Raw genomic sequence first — 19,366 nt, 5'->3', positions numbered from 1 at the left:
ACTTTTGAGCGTGAGTATGTGTGAAAGTGAGGAAGAGGGAGCGAGCGTGACAGGGAGGCGTGTGGAGAAGACAAAGCGGGGAGGCTGTGCAAGTTTGTTTCTCAGCAGCTTCACACAACATCACAGAATGAGACACGCTTTTTGATTCATGTTTTTTTCAGCAAGTTTATTTGGATGTTTTTTTTTTCTCCAGCACAGAAAAAAAAATAGACTAAACTAAGAGACACATGAATAATCTATCGTACCATCTACTTCTGATCCTCGTGTTTGTTTCTATCGCACTGAAGTGTGTCCTGACATTTCACTCCAACTCAAGCCGAGTTGAAAATATTTTTCACTGTCGGCCGCTAGTCAAGGGGAAACACATCTGCATGAAAAACAAATCGGCCTGGTTTTGCTCCTGTGGATGACAAATAGATTAAATGTCTGTGATGCGCACACGAAAGGCAGGCAAAGAAAAATCAACTGCGTTAAAGTAATAAAACACACATCTGTGAGAAAATGTCCAGCTGGTTAGAGAGATAAGAGCACTGGGATGCGTTTCTAAAGCATTATGTCTGCAGCCACCTGGCCTGCTCAGATAGTGTTTAATGACAGCACTGCTATTATTTTTCCATGTATTGAACAGTTCCAGGGAGCCTCACTTTTAATTACTCCTAATCAATGCTGTGAAAACGTCATTACACAGCAAAAAGCTTTCTGCATATACCACTAAAATCATAAGTATATTCACCCGTGCCCACTAACAAGCATCTCCAGAGCAAAATTAAATATTAAGATGTATTTTTTTTCCTTTTAAACTACAACGAAAAAACAGCCACAGATGTTAAAAGACGCCCTCGTTGTGGACAAGCTGAACTACACAGCCTGCTCGAGAAAAAGGGGGAAAGAAAAGATGAATTAAAAAAGAAACGGGTGAAGCTCAAACTACAACAGCTACAACAGCGGAAAAGCATGTGAGGCTGAGCTGGAGGGGGTGGGGGGAAATCCAGTCCCACAGCCCGCATTAACTGTCACATCGCGCCCCGTGGCGTTGTTTAAGCATCTCAGTGGGTCATCTGAAGTCACTGCTGTGACGTTAAACCGAGGGGTCGGACCGGGTCAGACCCATCCAGCGGAGCGCTTTCATGGGACGCCTACTTTATTGACAAATAAAAAAAAAACCATATAAATGGACACCAGCTGAGCTTGCTTCATTGTCCTCATGCCGCAAAGCCAGAAAACAGAGCTGCCGCACACACATAAACAGAGTGTGAAAGACATTTCAGGAGACTTAAGTGCTGCTATTAGTGAAGTGCTGCAAATGGACCAAAAAATAATAGCTGGAACAGACATTTCAGGAAGCCTTTTTTATGGTATAATGACAAAAGAATGCATCTTTTTGCATACTATATGGGTTTGTATTGCTGCAGAAGTAAAAACCTGAATCTTATAGTTTGGGGAGATACAGCTGCACACAACACGGGGAGATGTCAGTTAAAGTCGAGGGAAAATAAGTTGTAAAGTCAGACAGAATAACTTTGATATTCTAGAGCTATAAAAACTGTTCGCATGCAAAGAGGTTTTTTTTTCATAGTTTTCATTTACTACAGTCATTTCATGTGATGTTACGTTTTTAAGTTTCATACAAATCCTCGAAGATGGCAGTCAAGCACACTGGCCTTGTTTGCTGTGACAGTGAGGACATGGTCATGAAGATCAAGGTGTCTTGGCATTTTTCATGTAAACGTCAGAACTTGGTTATGAGAGGTGTGACACTCATTGCTAGTTCCCATGATAAAACTCTCTGCTATAAAACTACAATTGGAATAAGGATAACAGGGTGAACCGGGGACATGTTTTCAAACGGCGGTGAGCGGTGATGGAGCAAACTCTGGGTTGAGGAAGGAGAAGCCCTCAAAGTCTTCCTGGTTGATGGCTGCCAGTATTTCCGGGTCGGAGGGAGTGAGCGCCGACGGTGCCGCCGTGAAGAACTTGTCGAAGTTCTCGCCTTTCCTCCCACCCTGGAGAGGAAGAGGTCACAGATGAAGCCACGCATTCACACATTTTTTTCATTTTCCAGGTGACACATAAACATAAGAAATGTCAATTACTAAAAAAAAAACAAAAAACAATCCACCTCCACATCACTTATTCTCACCCACACCATCTTCTTCCCTCCGCAGAGAAACACCTACTGCCCGACAAAAGCTAGTCATATCTCTTTTTTTTTTTTTTCCCCAGCTCCTTAATAGCGTTTGACAGCCGTTGTGCAGGATGATATGAATCTCATTTGATTAATGGGCCCGGCCTCTGACCCCGGAGCAGATTCAGCTCTCTCAAGAAACACCTCAGCACTGGGCAGCTGGGCGGAAAACTGGCGCGTGGCGGGATAATGATGAGACGCATTTGCATAAGGGAGGAGTAGGCAGGACCCTAAGGTCAGGAGGTCCTGTCTGCTCTGGCTGGACGGACTCCTCAGAGCCCGTCTCCAGAAAACCAGCAGAGGTGATGAAAGAGAGGAAACAGAGAGGAATGAGGACGAAGGGGGGAAGCCATTTAAATGGGGGAAGGGGGGGCAGCATCATGAGGATGACTGCGAGAGAAAAAAAAAACCAGCAAGGTAGCAACGGACAGCGTGAGAATAGGAAGAGAGAGGAGACAGATGGAGGAAAGTGACAGCTCCAATTCCCTAAAAGTGTCCTCAGAGAGAGAAAGACAGAGAGAGACAGAGTGAAGAGGTTCACAGAGAGTGGGAGGGAGAAAGAAGGAGAAAGAAAGTAAGAAAGAAAGCACTCCATCTGTTTCACTGACAGTTCTGGGTTTGAAGGGCGGCTGGATCTCCAGCCGCTCCAGACGATCCCAGTCGATCCAGCGGAAGAAGGGATGCTCTCTGATCTCCCTCTCGGCCTCCTCGCCTCCGCCCAGCCGCTTGGCCGGGTGCTTGGTCAGGAGCTGCGGTACGAACGGAGAAAAGGAGGGAAGAAGGACAGACGTTAGAGCAATGATTTACTTTTTCCCCGACAGACAGCTGAGGATCGGCTCCAGGCCCAGTTGGGTAAATGCAGCTACAGGCAACTTTAAAGAATGATTCAATATTTAAATGCTTTAATTCTTGTGTGCACTAAACACAGAGCCAGCAAACAAATGCTAATTTTTATTTTTATATATGGACATACTCTCGGCAGGAGAATTCAATATAACCTGCATGTGTAAACGAAGTTTTGATGATTCCTCCAGATGCCTGCAGAGGCCAACAAAGAGCTCAGAACCACATCTACCAAGGACATGATGCAGATATGTTTTCATACAGCGTGCAGAAAAGAGACTCAACTGCAAGTAAATGAGGTTTGGCATTGATTTTTTTCTTTACTCCAGAAGCCAGTTCCTCATATTTATTAAAAACTATGAAAACATCTGTTGACGTTACGTTCAGCAGAGAAATTGAATGTTGTATGTTTAGGGTACAATTTGCTGGGAGGGTTTTGGGGGAAGTAGATAAATGAAATCTATATTTTTCTGACAATGATTAAAGTTAATTCAAGCAGTAAACAAAACGAGAAACTTTCAGACACCGAGAGGTAAACGCACAAAATTATACACGTTTACAAAAATCCCATCTAGTCATACAAAGCAAACACAATTCAGAAAGAGATTAAGGATGATCGCACACACGCACACACACACACAGACACACACACACAGTATGAATAGCTGAGCGTTACTAACTTCTTTACAATGATCCAGTGTTCAAAAAATGACTGGATCTTGAAAATCACCCGTAGAACATATAATCTCACATGTGGCAGCACCTTTTTGTTCTTACTAAACTTTATCAGTCAAATATCATCAGTCAAATCAAAGTCCGGTGGACATGTGTTCCTCGAAAGGTGTCATGCTTGTTACATGTGTTTGTAGTTTACTGCAGCGTATTCTCTCATTTTAATTTGTCCTTAATACATTCACAATACAAATCTGTCTTTTCTTGGAAAATGGATATTAATTTGAAACCTCACTTATTCCCTCTCTATCATGAGTTATTTTTCTGGGTCAAGTTACACTATAAATTTAATTTGGTAAAGTGTTAAATGAACTTACTCCCTTGCAGATACCGACAGCTTCGCGAGATAAACTCTTTGGGTACGAGACGCTCTGCTCCATGATGGACTGAAACAGCTCCTCCTCATCAATACCATCAAATGGCGGCTTGAAGGAAAAAAAAACCAAAACAAAAGACAGACGAGTCGACTTCAAAACTGAGTTTCACCAACAGCCTCTGGGCTAATTGATAACTCAATACTTTAATGGAATTTCATATGAGTGTATTATGAAATGATTACAAGGAACGAGTGGTGGAGGCTGAACGGGTGTCTGCTGTGATTACCTGTCCTGCCAGCATTTCATACAGCAGGACTCCATAGGACCACCAGTCCACTGCTTTATTGTAGGGCTGATATGCCACAATCTAAAAAAAAAAAGAAAAAAGAGAGGAGTGGAAGTGCATAGATAAGGAAGAGAAAAAAAGAGGACAGGGAGTGATGGGGGAAGCAGCGTTGCAGCAGTCTGCTGTTTGGATGAGATGCAGCTATCAGCGACTGCAGGGGTGAAAAACAGAGTAGAGAGAGAGCAGCAGGGAGGGTAACTGTACCAACCTGAAATAATCAACACACGACTCTGGATTTCTGTGTGTGTGTGTGTGTGTGTGCAGGCAAGAGGGGAGGAGCTTCGGTTTGGCACGTGGGAACAATTTCCAGCCCTTAGGGAAATATATTGTGTCTCTTCCAAAATGGCAGATGTAGGAGAATCGATGGGTGTTTACATAAGAGAGTCGATACCCAGGGGCTTCATAGCAAGATTTTCAATATCAAAGACGCGCACAACAGTCACATCCCGACTCCTCTGCTCTATCTCTCAAATGAAAGTCCGCCAACCACACAGGCTGCTTCATTCCTCTGAAGTAAATTGTTTATGATCACTTCACACGGAGTGGCACGCATGCATTTTTCAAATGATTTGTAAGGTAAACATGATCCAGGCAGGCAGCTACACTTTGTATTTCAAAAGAGTGTCAAGCTAAACCACCTGCACCTTTTTCAGTGGTTCAGAGCGGCTGATGATCGCTTTTGACAACAATCACATCCTTTTTGAACTTTCCGGGTGTTTCTAAGGAGTTTGCCTTTCTCACAGAGGAGTTAATTAGCTTAAGAGATGGAAGGTCATGCATTTTTTATGTTCTTCAGAACAAAATCCACAGTCATTCTTACCATGGAAAAAATATGCTTCTGTCTTTGCCAAGCCGAGCAAGGTTGTGGGTACTTTTTTTTTTTTTATTATTATGCCATTACTTCTATTCTGCACTGTCCCTCTGCTGCAGTTCAGAGCAGAAACACAGCCAGGGGAAACACAAAGAGAGATAGCGCTTTTTTTCTTTTCTTTTTTTAACATAAAAGGGCTGTAACTATATATGATACCCTCTTAATTCACTAAACCAAGACTCTTGCAGCTTTATATCAACTTCAAATGAACAAGAAGAACTGTGGATTCTTTCTCTCTTGTCCTGCTTAATGGAAGCATGTTTGTGTTTTCTGATTAGGTTGAATGAAAGGAGGCGAAATTACAGCAAAACAAACTGTTACACAGCACTGTGGTGAAGTTTTAGGCTGGTTTAATTCGATGCTAATTATCCATCATGTCGTAGCAGCAGGAAGGCATCAGACTGGCTCGAAATTTATTCTGCAGCAAGAGCAAAACAAGCCCAAACATACAGCCACCGTTTATTAAGAGCCGCTTTCAGTGTCGAGCCACAGAGCTGCGGTCCTCTGTGTGAGTTTACATGAAGACACAGAAGGATTTAAACCAGACTGCCTCCATAAAAGACCCGTGTTTAGTTTACGACTGGGCAAGCTTTTTCAAAAAGAAGAAATGATGATGCTTTAAATGCGAATGGCGGTGACATTAAACAGAGATTACTCATACACAGTGATATATATGTATATAAATATATATGCAGATGTATATATTTTACTGTAGAAGTTAAGCTTGTCAGCAGTAGCAAGCGGACAGCAAGCTGGTAATACAGGGTCTCTGAAGGACACTGGTGAGTTCTACATGCAACAATCTCACAACGCAGGCACACACCACTGCTAATTGAATCATGTGAAGTTAATTATTCAAAAACGCTGACAAGGTCAGAGAGGACGGAGGAGGCGAGAGGAGGTGCAGCGAAGCTGCCCTCCATCGCACGGAGATGCACTCTGGGTCAAGCGGAAAAAGAGGGGCGAAACAAAAGAGACACACAACGAATGAGGGAAAGCTCCGGAGCGAACGTGGATGGTGGGGTCAGCGTACCTCCGGGGCGATGTAGTCCGGGGTGCCACAGAAGGTGCGCGTGGTGTCGCCCTCGAACATCCCCTCCCTGCACATGCCGAAGTCAGCAATCTTTATGTGGCCCTCGCTGTCGAGCAGCACATTATCCAGCTTTAGATCCCTGGCGAAGGAGGGAGGCAGACCACACATGCGAATGAATCATTTTGATAGATAACGTCTTTATAGCCATCATTACCCACACAAGACATGATAAATCTGTGTCACGGCCATGTTCTGCACCAAACCGGCCCATGTCAGACACGCAGGCCACCTCTTCACCTGTAGATAATGCCTTTGCTGTGCAGGAAGAAGAGCCCCACTGCTATTTCTGCTGCATAAAACCTGCAGGGAGAGCGCAGGGAGAGGGGTCAGCCACAAGTGGTCACTTTATCTTTCAGAGAATTTGCCAAGGTTTCAGCTAATTCAAAAGAGGATGATGACAAGGGGGAACAGCGCTCCAGAGGGTGATGAAAGTGAAAGTAACGTAATAGATGAAAGGCAGAAAATGAAGAAAGAAAGATGGAGATGAGCAACAGGGTAAGAATTAGTTTTAGATGATTGATCAAAGATTATTGATTACATGAAGAGCCGGGGGAGGGAAAATGTAGATGAAAAGATGAGATTAGTGGGAGGGGAGAGTCAGGGGGAAAGAGAAGAGGGCTGGCACTCGAGCAGATGACTTTTTATGAGTCACCAGGTATGAAGAACAAAGATAAGAGATGTGTGCGCATGCAAAGGAACAAAGGATAAAAGAAAGACAGGAAATGAGAGTGTGTGTCGATGAGGACGGTGATTAAAGGCACGAGAAGAGAAAAGAGCTTTCTGAATACATACGCTGCGTGAGCCTCTTTGAACTTCCCGACTATCTGAATGTGAAACATCAGGTCTCCGCCATTTACATATTCCATCACATAATACAGCCGGTCCTGTGGAAACAAAACAACACACACACACACGCGTGCAAGCGCGTGCACATGCACGCACACGGACAACTTAATCACACATAATCACCCTTTGTTCAAATTAACAACCAATTTGTTAAAACCTGTCCTCCAGGACCGAGGACCTTATTAAAGAAATCAAGCTAATTATTACATTTATTCATGGAAAGGTGTTCAACCTGGACTAAGAAAAGACTCCTGGGAGCCAAAATGTCAGGCAGCTGGACAATGTAATGTCAGCTCTGGGATTCATTTGTGATCTTGTTCTCACACACACACACACACGAACGTGCACACACACCTCAGTCTGGAAAGCGCTGTAGAGCGATGTGAGGAAGTGCGGGCGGGACGGGAGGGCGAGCACCCTCCTCTCCACCAGCGCGCTCTCCGTGTCCTCGTCCTGGAAGAGGACGTCTTTCTTCAGCACTTTGACTGCAAACAGACGCTCGCTGCCTCGCTCCTCCGCCAGCAGCACCTGGAACAGAGAGAGGGGAGGCAAACTCAGCGGGGCAAGACGTGGATACGAGAGTTTCACAGGAGCTGCTGTATTCCTTCACACTGCAGAGATCCATAAATAAACAAAATGTTCACTCATAAAACAGCTCCATGCGAAAAGCTGGAGGGAGGAAAAGAAAGTACAGGGTGTGCAGTCGTTCCTGGAAACGCCTTTAAATTTCACTTTGATGCCTCATAGAATTGATACAAACCACAGTCTGTGTCAGACCAGGGATGCATCTACAATGTTTTAATGGGAGGCAGAGGACACCAGGAGTTAAACTAAAAGTGACAAGCGTGCAGCGTCAGTCGTCTATTTATTTCTTCATCTAAGAAAAGAGTTTGGATATAGGATCTTCAGATTCCACTGTCAACATTAGCATTTGGTTGAACAAAAGATAATCAACCGAAGAGATGAAAAAAAGCATCAGCAGTACAGAAATATCCTGAAAGAGAAGTGAAAGACAGATTCAACGCATTCTACTTTAAATACTTTCAGACTTGAGTCTTATTAACTTTGCAGAGTGATTAACATCACTTACAGCTGATGCCAGTTGCGTCGGCACACAGCAAGGTGAACGAGATAACAGGGAGACTCGTGTGTCCCTCGATGCCACCAGGATTGCAACCACGGGGAAAGATTGGCTCATGTGTCCAAGAGAGAGAAGTTTCCTTTGATTTCAATACTTCTACAGGACTGAGTTTAGTTTGAAAGAACTTCCCGGCTTCGGCTGACGGCCTCCTGTACTGTAATAGTAGCAGCTCGGAGTGTTTTTAGGTCATTGTGTTATGACTGACAAGGTGCTCTAGATCACAGAGAACTAGTTCTTTGATTTTATTGCATCTATGCATTTTTTAGGCTCATCCACTGTCAACTGGCTGCTTTTAAGCGTGACATTAAGCTCAGCATGGAGCAGGAACCCGAAAACTTTAGAGATACTTCACATAGCGCGAGGCAGGCAGGAAACCTAATCACAAGATAGGAATGGAAAAGTTCAGCTCCACGCACATTTCACCTCCACATAGTAAAATAGTTGGTTGTAATGTTTAATTAAAGCTGATTTGAGCTTGACGACTCAAGCATTCATTAACGTCTTCGGTGGAAAAATCAAAGTGGGGCTCATGTTTTTATCAGACGTTAAAAACACATTGTGCTGATATATTCCCACTCCCATGAAATTGGCTGCTAGTGGGCTGCTCTGAGTGTTAATGATACTATAATTTTCCACAACGAGAGTCACGTGACCCCCTGGATTTAGCGAGGAAGTTATGGTGGAGAGCGCTGCAAAATGCTGACAACAACGCTTCTTCAGATTTCCAGGCCGCTCTGCAGTTCTGCGCCGTAATGGTCACTGGTTCAGGGAGATAGAGGATCTCATTTTACTTTCAAATAATGGCGAATACAGAAAATTACCCTCTTTCCTTTTTTATGGATCAATGTGACTGCAAAACGGTGCTCTTGAAGGAAGCTGGTGAGAGCTGGTGTGGGACTATTGATGAGCCACCAGTCACTGAGAGGAATCTTGCTGTCTCCTGTAATTCCGCCTCCAAGTTTCAAAGCAACTCAGACTCAAATAGGACCCATCATCTCTCAGAATATTACAAATCTCAGAAGCATGTACTTTTTTCTCTTCTCTCACTTCTCCGCTGTTGTCATCCCATTTCCTTTTTGGTCATTTTGTCATTTTCTGCAGCTCCGTAATCCTCGCTTTCTCTCTATCCGTGTCTGTCTCCTTCTTACTTTCCCTCACTCAGCAGCCCCGGGGTCTGTCTCTCCTTTTCTTGGGTCGTTTTTTTTTTTTTTTTTTTTCTCTCACTTCTTACGTAAGCCGAGTCTATTTCTCCTGTCCTCTGTAGACATTCCTCTGACAGTTATGAAACAGCACATGGGGATTTCAGAGGAGGAAGAAGGACTCAAAACTCTCCTCTCTTCATTATGCCTCATCTACTGGGGAATTAAAGAGAAAATGGAGAGCAGAGGCTCCCTTGAAATGAACACCTCCAGGAGGGCTGCCTGTGTGGCATGTGGGAAGCCGGCCAGCCTGCTCTCACGACTGCTGACAGTACAAAAGAAGCGAAGGGTTAAATGAATCATTTGGCAGTATGAGAAACAATGAACATGTTAGTAAGACAGGAGGTTTTTTTCTTTTTTTCTCCCTGCCTTCCTGAGCCCACGAGCTGGTCCATGAAATGCCACTTGAAGGTCAAGTCCATCGATAGTAGAAATTATTTAAAGCCCAGAATAATCTTTGTTGTTTTCAGCATGAATGGCCTCTTTGAATATCACTTACTGGAGTGGGATCAGAAACAGCGATTGTGTTCAGAAAGATGGCATTTTATCTCCGAGGCGGCTGTGATTACCTTGCCAAAGCTGCCTTTCCCCAGCACCATGAGGAAGTTGAAGTCGTGCAAGCCCACTCTGACTTTGCAGGGGCCGGGGGTGTGCATGGGCGGACAGGGTGGGAGCGGGTTCGGGGACAGGACCACGGGGAAGGGTTCAGACAGCGGGGCCGGCAGCGCCTGAGGCAGGGAGGGCGTCGTGGCATCTGGCAGAGGCTCCTGGAAGAATCATAAAGAGATGAATGGATCCACGCTGCCCACACCACACACACACATCGGCACCAGGCAAACCAAACCTCCACCTGCCCCCAACCGCGGATGGTCAGGCAGAACAATTCTGCACCCTGCTGGATGTGGAGTGAAGCAGAGAGCGGAGTTCACGCTCTGTAATTTATTATCTAATTATTGAACTACAACACCAACATAAATCTTCAGAGCTTTTTTTTATCTAACATAAAATTGTCGGCAGCTGGACAGTTCGAGACCCCGACCCGGGGTGAACAGAGGCAGCTGGTGTTTATTAGATGTAGGTAATTAGAAGCTGATAAAGACCACGACAAGGCCGAAGGACAAACGGTCATTAGCAAGATAAATAATTTAATTAATACAGCTTGATCCATTCTTTCTTGAATGTAGGGATAAATATCCACCACAAAGAGATGCTCATACCTGCAGGTCTGGGTCTGGAACGGGGATGTTGTAATACTCTCCCTCGTCTTGGGCCAGCAGTTTGAACCAGCCGCTGATGGGACGCCTGAAGATCTCACTCACGCCGAACGACAGAGCTCCCATGAAGTCGTTCCGAGATGTCCGGTCCCAGTCCCAGACCTCCACAGACAGACGCCGGTCCCACTGATGGCCGCGCACCGAGCTGTGGAGCAACGCCGTCAGACTGACTGCAGACATTTTGCTGAATACATTCGATGAACAACAGAGCGCACAGACTCTGCCTGAAGGAAATGCTTATATTTAATTTACAGGCAGAAAGGATTTTGCAGAAAATCATGTTTCTACTGGCTATCAGAAAATAAAAAGTGTAAAGACTTTTTTTTTTTTTTTATAACTTTCATGGTGCCTTGAATAACCTTCAGTAGATTTTGTGCAGGGACCCAGTAAATTTCACAATTTGAATAAAGTTCACAAGGACTCACAAGGTGAAGCTCTCATTCCAGACGGGATTGAGCGTGGAGCGGATGGTCTTAGTCTTCTGTTTGCTGTGGCTCTTTGGGTCGGGAATCAATTTGAGTTTCACGTACGGGTCTGACAAGCCATTCGGGTCCATGGGCATCAGGTTACGAGCCTCCCGCACTGCAGGGGAGGGGGGGATCATTATGCGGACGACGGATTTTTCATTACCCGTGGAGTTGTGCTTTTCGGTTTGAAGTGCAGGTCCTCTCACCCGTGACGTAGACGTCCTCCTTCTCCCCCCTGATGGTCAGGTGGATCCTTCCTCTCTTCTCGGTGTGATCCTGGCCGCAGAGGCTGGGCACGCTGGTCTCGCACCGCCGATGGACGTTCATGTCACAACCTCAGCATTCAGAGACACAAATAATGAAATTCCATGGAAAACTTTAAATATGTTCTAGTTATTTCTACATTCATACCATTAATCAAAATATTTTAACTAAAAAAATTACAGCCCTTGGTTTTTTCTCTGTCCTTTCAAATGTCTTCTGGTAAAAATTTTGTGAAAGCACATCTATTAAAATGTTTGTCTAGCGTTAGAAAGAAAAGCTGCTGCCATGTTCAGATCTTTCAGTAATTATTTTTTGTCCAAGGGCAACTTCAAACTGAATTTCTTTGCCGCAAATGTAATAAATGGGGAAAAGAAGTCATTTTATTAGAGGCTTTATGTCAGACAACAAAATCTAGCGCATTTCTGGAGTTTCCATTGATTACCAAACTTTTAATCTACTTTGTAAAAGAAAGAAAAAAAGTAATTTAGAACATTTGCTAAACTGTTCAATCATGTTACCCAACAGCAGGAAAAAAAAAAGGGAATGTTCTCTGGAATGGCTTTCTTCTCTGGAGGTGGGAGGAAAATCACAGTAAATTGGCCATGTGAATGGAATTTTTCTGTCCATGTATCACCGTTATTTGGAGCCCACAAACACTGGGATGCATCACAGGACTGCGCTGCACAATAATGCAGTCTGATGAAACTCACTGTTACATTTCATGCCCTGATGTATGAGGCCGTACAGCAGCGAGCCGCAGTGGTCGCAGAATGTGGGACTGGAGTACGTGTGGATCTTAAATGTGTGCCGGCTCTTCAGGTCCTGCAATAAAACAGAAACAATCTGCCATGAGAACACGCGCCGACACACACACACACACGTTATGCACAAACATGCAGGGCGTGATTAGAAAAGGGACGATAGGAGTGAGATTCATGGAGAAGCCAATTAGATGCCTCCATCAGGAGTGGACACGGAATGAATGCATCCAGCCGGGGCGGCGTGCGTATGAGAGTGTATCTACTGCACAGAGGGAGATGAATCATTTTTATCTCTCCTCAGCTCATCAGACCACCCCACCACCACGCTCCGCTCCGTACACCACCTTCTCCAAAACTGTTTTCTCTCCCTCGTCGCTCTGAGTCGCTATTTAAAAACCCTGTCACCCTGTTTCTCCTCTATCCCTGTGTGTGTGTTCCTTTCACTATCTCATCCTCTGCTCTCTCTCTCACACACACACACACACACACACACACACACACACACACACACACACACACACACACACACACACACACCGACACACACACACACACACACACACACACTCCCCTTGACCTCAATTCTGGAGCAGTTTATTTGGCTGGTAGGTAAAAAAAAACACGAGCAAAAGACAAATCTCCCTGAAATCCTCAAAGAGGAAGCAGGCTGTTGCTTTCTCCCCATTTTAATTCTCTGCCTTATCAGCCTCTCCCACCCTCCACCTGTGTCTCCCCCCACTCCCTACGCCTCCCCATACCCCCGATCCCCGGAGCCGAGCAGGATGGCGTGACACGAGAGCACACGTCACGAGTGGGACAAGCCTATTTCAGCGGATGTATGGATTGACGAATGAGTCAGGCGTATGGGGAAAATACGATGTCGAATGGTGGGAAGTCTTCACAAAATTGGAAAAGCTAGAGAGCATAAAGGGATGCGCTGCGATGGAGACGAGACACATCTGCTCACATCGGGCGTCGGGGCCGTCACAGAACCGGGACAAGTGAAGGTCACAAACTCGTGACATCTTTTGTGGACCACAAAGCTGCAAACTAAGAAAACAGAGAGGAACCTCAAAATCTGGTGTATTAAAAAAAAAAAAAACAACACAATCACGAAGATTAAGAGGAGCCAGTGAGAAGAATTAAGGCATGCTTTTTTTCCTCTACCTTGACATTGGAATCCTTGTTTTCCAATGCCCCTGAATGAGAAAGATACATTGATTTAGACACAAACACAATCCACTCCAGCTATTTTGAAGGTAAAATGTGGGGCTGAAGATAGCGCTGCTGCATTGTTTGGTGTGATATGGTATCAGTTCAACTGCAACCTTTCTTATCAGAGAGTAACCACCGCTGCTGGAATCTATAATAACTTGATAAACAAAGTCATTATGTGTGAAGTTTGAGTGTTGTTCCTCCTTCAGCCACATCTCTCACACACACACAGACACACACTATTCCTCTGTTTGTGGAACTGCAATGCTGGCTGGATTCCAGTATCTCCTTAGAGCTTTAATTGAATAATTAAAGCCATTGATTGACTAAAGAGTCCACTCAGCAGCGTGGCCACGGTGAAACAAGTTTTGATTAGGAGGTTTAAGAAGGCGGGCGCTCAAGACGCCACCAAGACCCCCACTACAATCATACTGGAGAGGCGCAGGGGTCCGCAGGAAACTGACCATAATCACTGATCTACAATCAGTTCACCATCTGGCTGAGTAATAATTAAAGATGAGGTTACGTGGGGTAATCTGATCCTTGATCAGTATTCAGCAGTCGTGTCTGTCTGCAGCACTGAGCGTACGAGGCCAGTTCTGCTCTCTGACCAGCAGAGAGCATTAGACTACCAGATATGGATTTACAACGCAGTCAGTCCTGCTTTTCTGGTGGGATTTCACAGGGAGACTCAATTTTATATGTAATGATGGATTAACAAAATCAAGAGCAATTAAAGAAAAAAAACGAGCAACAAAAAAACCCCAAATTATCAGCATAGAGGTTGTCACAATTTAAAAAAAAAAATACATATGTGAATATTAAAATACACAATGGCTGGATTCCATTTAGCTGCCTCAGTTTCAGACTCCGGTGTTGTGCGTTCTGGCACACTGACAGGGTTTACTGGGACAGTCAGCTAGAACTGGGCCTTTATTAATGTTATTAGAAACAGATTTTCTTTTCGTTCACAGTATAATCAGAATGATGAATGATTTGCTTTAGGAACTTTTTTTGGTAGGTTTTTTTTTTTTTTTTTTTAATGAGCGAATTTGAGTATGGATGAAACGTTACTTTAAGGCTTCTGACATTAATGAGAGAAGATATAATTTTAGTTCCGAAAAGGTATGCTGTGTTTGATTTAAATAAAAAAAACACAATGCTATGATGTGCAAATTGAATGCATCCACATTTACATAATAGATCATGAACAATATAGCTATTGGATGTTAAAGGCAAGACTTTTCACAGTTACATGGAATATATTTGCTCGTTTGTAATTTATGGGCAGTAACACATCTCAGATTTGCTAAAGGATAATTGTGAAGCATCTCCTCTTCTTTTAACATATACACTGTAGTTTTTGGGAGATGAATGCTGCTCCAGTCTCTCCTAATCCGAGTTCATTCCTGAACATTCATTGTTTAATTTTTTTGATTTTGTGATTCACCAAATATTTTCAGATTGTGAAAAATGTGGCTTGCACCACCCTGACTCTTCCACTGCTGTAGTGATGAATTCACTTTGTGGTTTAGCATTGTCTTACTGTAATATGCAGGCCTTCACTGAAAAAGACATCTGGATTGGGGGCATATGCTGCTCTAAAAAACCTCAACCTTCAGCACTGGCGATGTCTTCCCAGATGTGTAGGCTGCCAAAGGCACTGATGCAATACCATACCATCAGAGATGCAGGCTTTCAACTGTCTGCTGAGGAAGCCAGATGGAGCCTCGCCTCTTTAGTTCACAGGATACTATGTCTATGCTCACCAAAAATTAATGCACATTTTGACTCACCTCACCAGAGAACAGTTTTCCATTTCGCCTCGGACCATTTAGAATCGGGTTTAACCCATGAAGACGGGGGGTGTTTCTGGACTGTGTCCACATATGGTTTCCTCCTTTAAACTATACAGCCTCAACTTGAATACATGTCGAATGGTGAACTGTGGTTTCTAAGCCATCACTCACTGAACTGCTCCTTTTATATCCAGTTGTTACCGACCTGCGGCCAAAACCCCTAACTAGTTGTCAAATGCCTTCCTGGTTTATTCTGATGTGACGCCGCCATCACAATTTGAATTATGACACAAAGCAGCAAAGCATATCTTTAGAACCTTGACTTTACAAACAACAAATTACATAATATCATGTCTAAGTTTTTAATTAATCTAATAATCTCCCAGGGGGCTCAGACACCCGTGATGAAAGCTGCTGCTCTGACATCTTGTCTGAAGAAGATGGTTTTTCACCCTGAACTAAGTGCTGCTACTGCAGCCAAGACCGCAGCCAGTTGGAGAAATGTCCTGAAAGATACCCAGAGGCTTCTGGAAGATAGAGCAGTCAGCATCCAACATACCCCCACCGCCATATGTCCTGACACACCAACACACCAACACTTACACACACACACGATACATGCATGCACCAATGCAAAGGCTGTAGAATTAAAATATGTCGTGCGATCAGATAAAACAACACACCTCTTTTTTTATGCTATTTCCATAAACGTGTTTCATATCAATCACAGCTTAATGTACAATAATACCACTTCCTGTTTCCTGAAGGTTTTCGCTGTGCATTTTTTTGCAGGCCACACATCTACACATCTTTTTCATGAGTCTGAACAGAAATAACAGTTTGCAACATTATTTTCGTATAATCTAAACTGCTTTGGTTTCTTATGAAGAGATGTGAAAGAAAAAGCCTGTCACATGTGAACAAGTGTAAGGTCTAGCAGTATTTCCCGTGAATCCAGCACTGCCTGCAGCAACCACAAAAAAAAAAAAAAAGATTTTCTTACATATCAACACACCAAAAAATCAATTACTGCAAAACAGATTACGTTTTAGAATTAACACTCTTAACACCTTAGTTCATTTAACAGCTTTGTTCAGATGACTCATTAAAAAAGTGCTACTCAGCCTGTGAAAGCAAGGCAATTATGTATTTTGTAGCTCTTGAGGAGCCGAACTTGCCTGAAGTCTCAGGAGTGCAGACAGAGCTTTATGTGATTTTTTATTTATTTATTTTTTTTTTGCTTGATCCTTATGGCTTTCTATATTTTGTGTATATTTTGGGCACAACTGCTTCCTGTTTTTAATACCGTACAGTTTAATTGAAATCCTTCCAGGGGGTGTAACGTCAGTTTTTCCAGTCTAGACTCCCACGTCCTGCCCGTGATTTGTCAGGACTGTCTGAGTTTGGCTTTCACGCTGACAGATGATAAGCTGCATCAGTCCAGGCCGCTCTTCATCCACTGTGAACCCATCAAATTTATGGAAGTGACACATTACAAGAAGTGCCCCTTCCAGATTTGCATACAGACCAAAACAATGTGATTAATGGCCAGCAAGCTGTTTACTATGGGGGGGGGGGGGGGGGGGGGGGGGGGGGGAGGAGGAGGTCACATCACCCCAATATACACATCACACTGTTGGCCACCTGTGAGTAAAGTTTACACTCTGCTAAAGGTCTTGTTCATGTGTGAACTCCGTTTATCTGAGTGTGTGTCTGCGTGTGTAAAAGAGCACACGAAGTTCCCAAAGTAACTCCTGGATTGTGTGGGCAGCAGCAGCAGCAGTGTGGGGGTGAGGTTATGTGATCAGATCGGGTCAGTGTGGGTAGCTCCTCCAGCAGGCAGCTGGAATGGGTGAAAGAAAAAAGGAAGTGCAAATAAAGAGTCGGCATTAAATGGAGAGGTGGGATGCCTGAGGAGGCGGCGTTATGAACTGCTGGGGTGGTTTCTGTGTAAACGTGTCGCTGTTTGTGCGTGTGCGTGCGTGCGTATGTGTGAGTTACCATATGAAGTCGGTGCAGTGGCTGCAGAAGGTGGGCTGTTTGAAGAAACGCGCTGTGAACTGGTGGTCTTTCACCTCGACAATCCTCTTGTGTTTGAGCGCTCCCTTCCTCTGAAACACCGGCACCCTCGGTGGGGGAGAGAGGGGCGAGGGCAGAGGGGAGGCACCGGGGGAAGTTGCAGAAGTGGGGGAGGCCAGTGTCAATGGCGAGAGGGAAGGGGAAGGGGAGACCGGGGTGGACATGATGCCTGGAGGATACAGCAGAGGGACAAGAGGAGGGAGAGGGGGGAGTGATGAGGAGCGTCAGTAAGGAGGGCTTAGAGCTGCACGGGCAAAAGACCTTGAACATGGGAGAGGATGGAGAGAAGGGAACAAGGACAGGAAGGAGGAGCAGCAAGAGGAGGAGGAGGAGGATGAAAAGTGTAATGGGTCATGGTGGAGAGTGGAGTTGTATTAATGGCACATGGGATGTAGGGTAGGGAGCGGAGAAGGAGTGGAGCGGTGAGCAGAGAGATGGAGAAGGGACGGATGGAAAGGAAAGTGCATAAAGAGACAATGGAAGCAGGCAGGAAGCGACAGGTACAGAGCGGCGGAGGAAAGAGACATAATGGAAGAGACAGAGGTTAATTCACATTCAGAGACAGAAACCTCCTAAGAGACTCCGGGACACTGAACGACTAGAGCAACTTGCAGCGTGTCCCACATACAGCGTGTCCACGCTGCCGACAGCTCCCTCTCTTCGTACCCCCTATAGCTTCATCTTCCTGCCAGCTATGACTACCAAACACCCCCTGGTCGTTATGTCAACTCTACCTCCTGTTGCCATGTCAACAACACCCCCACCAGCTGCTCCAATATTAGAGCCTGCATCCTCGCTCCGCTTCCTGCCTGCCCTTATTAACAATTAGTCCAATTTCTGAAGAAAAGTTTGAAGAATATGCGGATAGTATGTGTGAGGCTGTAGGAAAGGAGACGAACTGGAGGGGAAAAGGTGTAAAATGGATAATGGTAATCAGAGCGATTGTAGTGCAAGAGTTATGCACTACTAAATGATGAATGAAACACCAACAGTGATTTAATGAATAAATAAATAAATATGCCGACAGCTAAAACCCATGTCACAATCGATATGATGGTGCTTCATCAAAGACACTTAAAAAAAGAAAAAGGTCAAAGAAAGAAAACAGCAGGAAAAAAATAGCACAGAGCTCAGTAATAAGTAAATATGATAGGATAATATAGCAAAGATAATTGAAATTTGATACCTGAATTCGTGTTGGTTTTGAAGAAAAGACCTGACCAGAGGACAGCTGTCTTCTCCTCCGTTCCTCCTCCTCTCTTCGTCTGGTGGACTTCAAACGAAGGGCTACAGTGTCACACCTGTAGCTGCTCACCTCACAGAGAGAACAACAAACACAAAACCCCCGAAAAGCAACGGCAGCAGCAGCAGCAGCCAGAGAGGAGCTGGTCTCCCCAAAAACAGAAAGAAAAAGTCAAACTTACTCTCAACAAAATGAGTTAGCAACGCGCGGTTTGAATGACTCAAGCTTTCTAGGAACCAAAGAAAGAGAAGTGAAGTGGTATATATCCGTTAACCCACAGGCAGGGTGAGGAGGAGGACGAGATAGAGAGGTGGTATTCTCTTTCCAAGATTGATTCTGTTTTTACTAGGAAGAGGACGAGAGATGGAGCAAGAAAGAGAGAGAGAGAGAGAGAGAGAAAGAAAGAGAGCCAGAAAAAAATAGAGGAAGAGGGAGAGGAGAAAGATTGAGGGGAATAGGCAGCGATTCATTTTAAAATCTGGGTTACTTCTCTCAGGAGAGGGTGAGGGAGGTAGAGGAAGGAGGACGGATGAGACAGAAGCTGCCATTTTGCCACCGCCAATACAGTTTGGACAAGCAAGTGCCAACTGTCTCTCACTTCCTCTCGTGCCAGACGAAGGCAAGGAAGGGACGAGAGGGAAGGGAAGGAGCATGGAGGACGGGCAGAGAGCTTCAGAAACAGAATGTTCAA

The 19,366-nt window shown here is 44.5% G+C and overlaps 1 protein-coding gene across 1 annotated transcript; it reads right to left on the bottom strand.

Annotated features, from left to right (window-relative positions):
• Positions 1–1,720: 1,720 nt before the first annotated feature.
• On the bottom strand, positions 1,721–18,810 carry prkcg (protein kinase C, gamma). Its single transcript, XM_030103737.1, has 17 exons — positions 18,619–18,810; positions 17,355–17,601; positions 13,507–13,538; positions 13,307–13,389; positions 12,289–12,400; positions 11,521–11,649; positions 11,273–11,429; positions 10,791–10,992; positions 10,143–10,340; positions 7,588–7,761; positions 7,180–7,271; positions 6,625–6,687; positions 6,328–6,466; positions 4,364–4,444; positions 4,078–4,185; positions 2,794–2,934; positions 1,721–2,003 (listed from the first exon to the last, which is right to left on the bottom strand). The coding sequence occupies exons 2-17, from the start codon at positions 17,594–17,596 to the stop codon at positions 1,842–1,844; spliced, it is 2,115 nt and encodes a 704-aa protein (XP_029959597.1). The 5' UTR covers positions 17,597–17,601; positions 18,619–18,810; the 3' UTR covers positions 1,721–1,841.
• Between the last annotated feature and the right edge of the window lie 556 nt (positions 18,811–19,366).

Source organism: Salarias fasciatus, chromosome 11, assembly GCF_902148845.1.
Source record: "Salarias fasciatus chromosome 11, fSalaFa1.1, whole genome shotgun sequence".
NCBI classification, from domain to species: domain Eukaryota; kingdom Metazoa; phylum Chordata; class Actinopteri; order Blenniiformes; family Blenniidae; genus Salarias; species Salarias fasciatus.
This window is presented reverse-complemented; position numbering and strand designations above follow the sequence as displayed.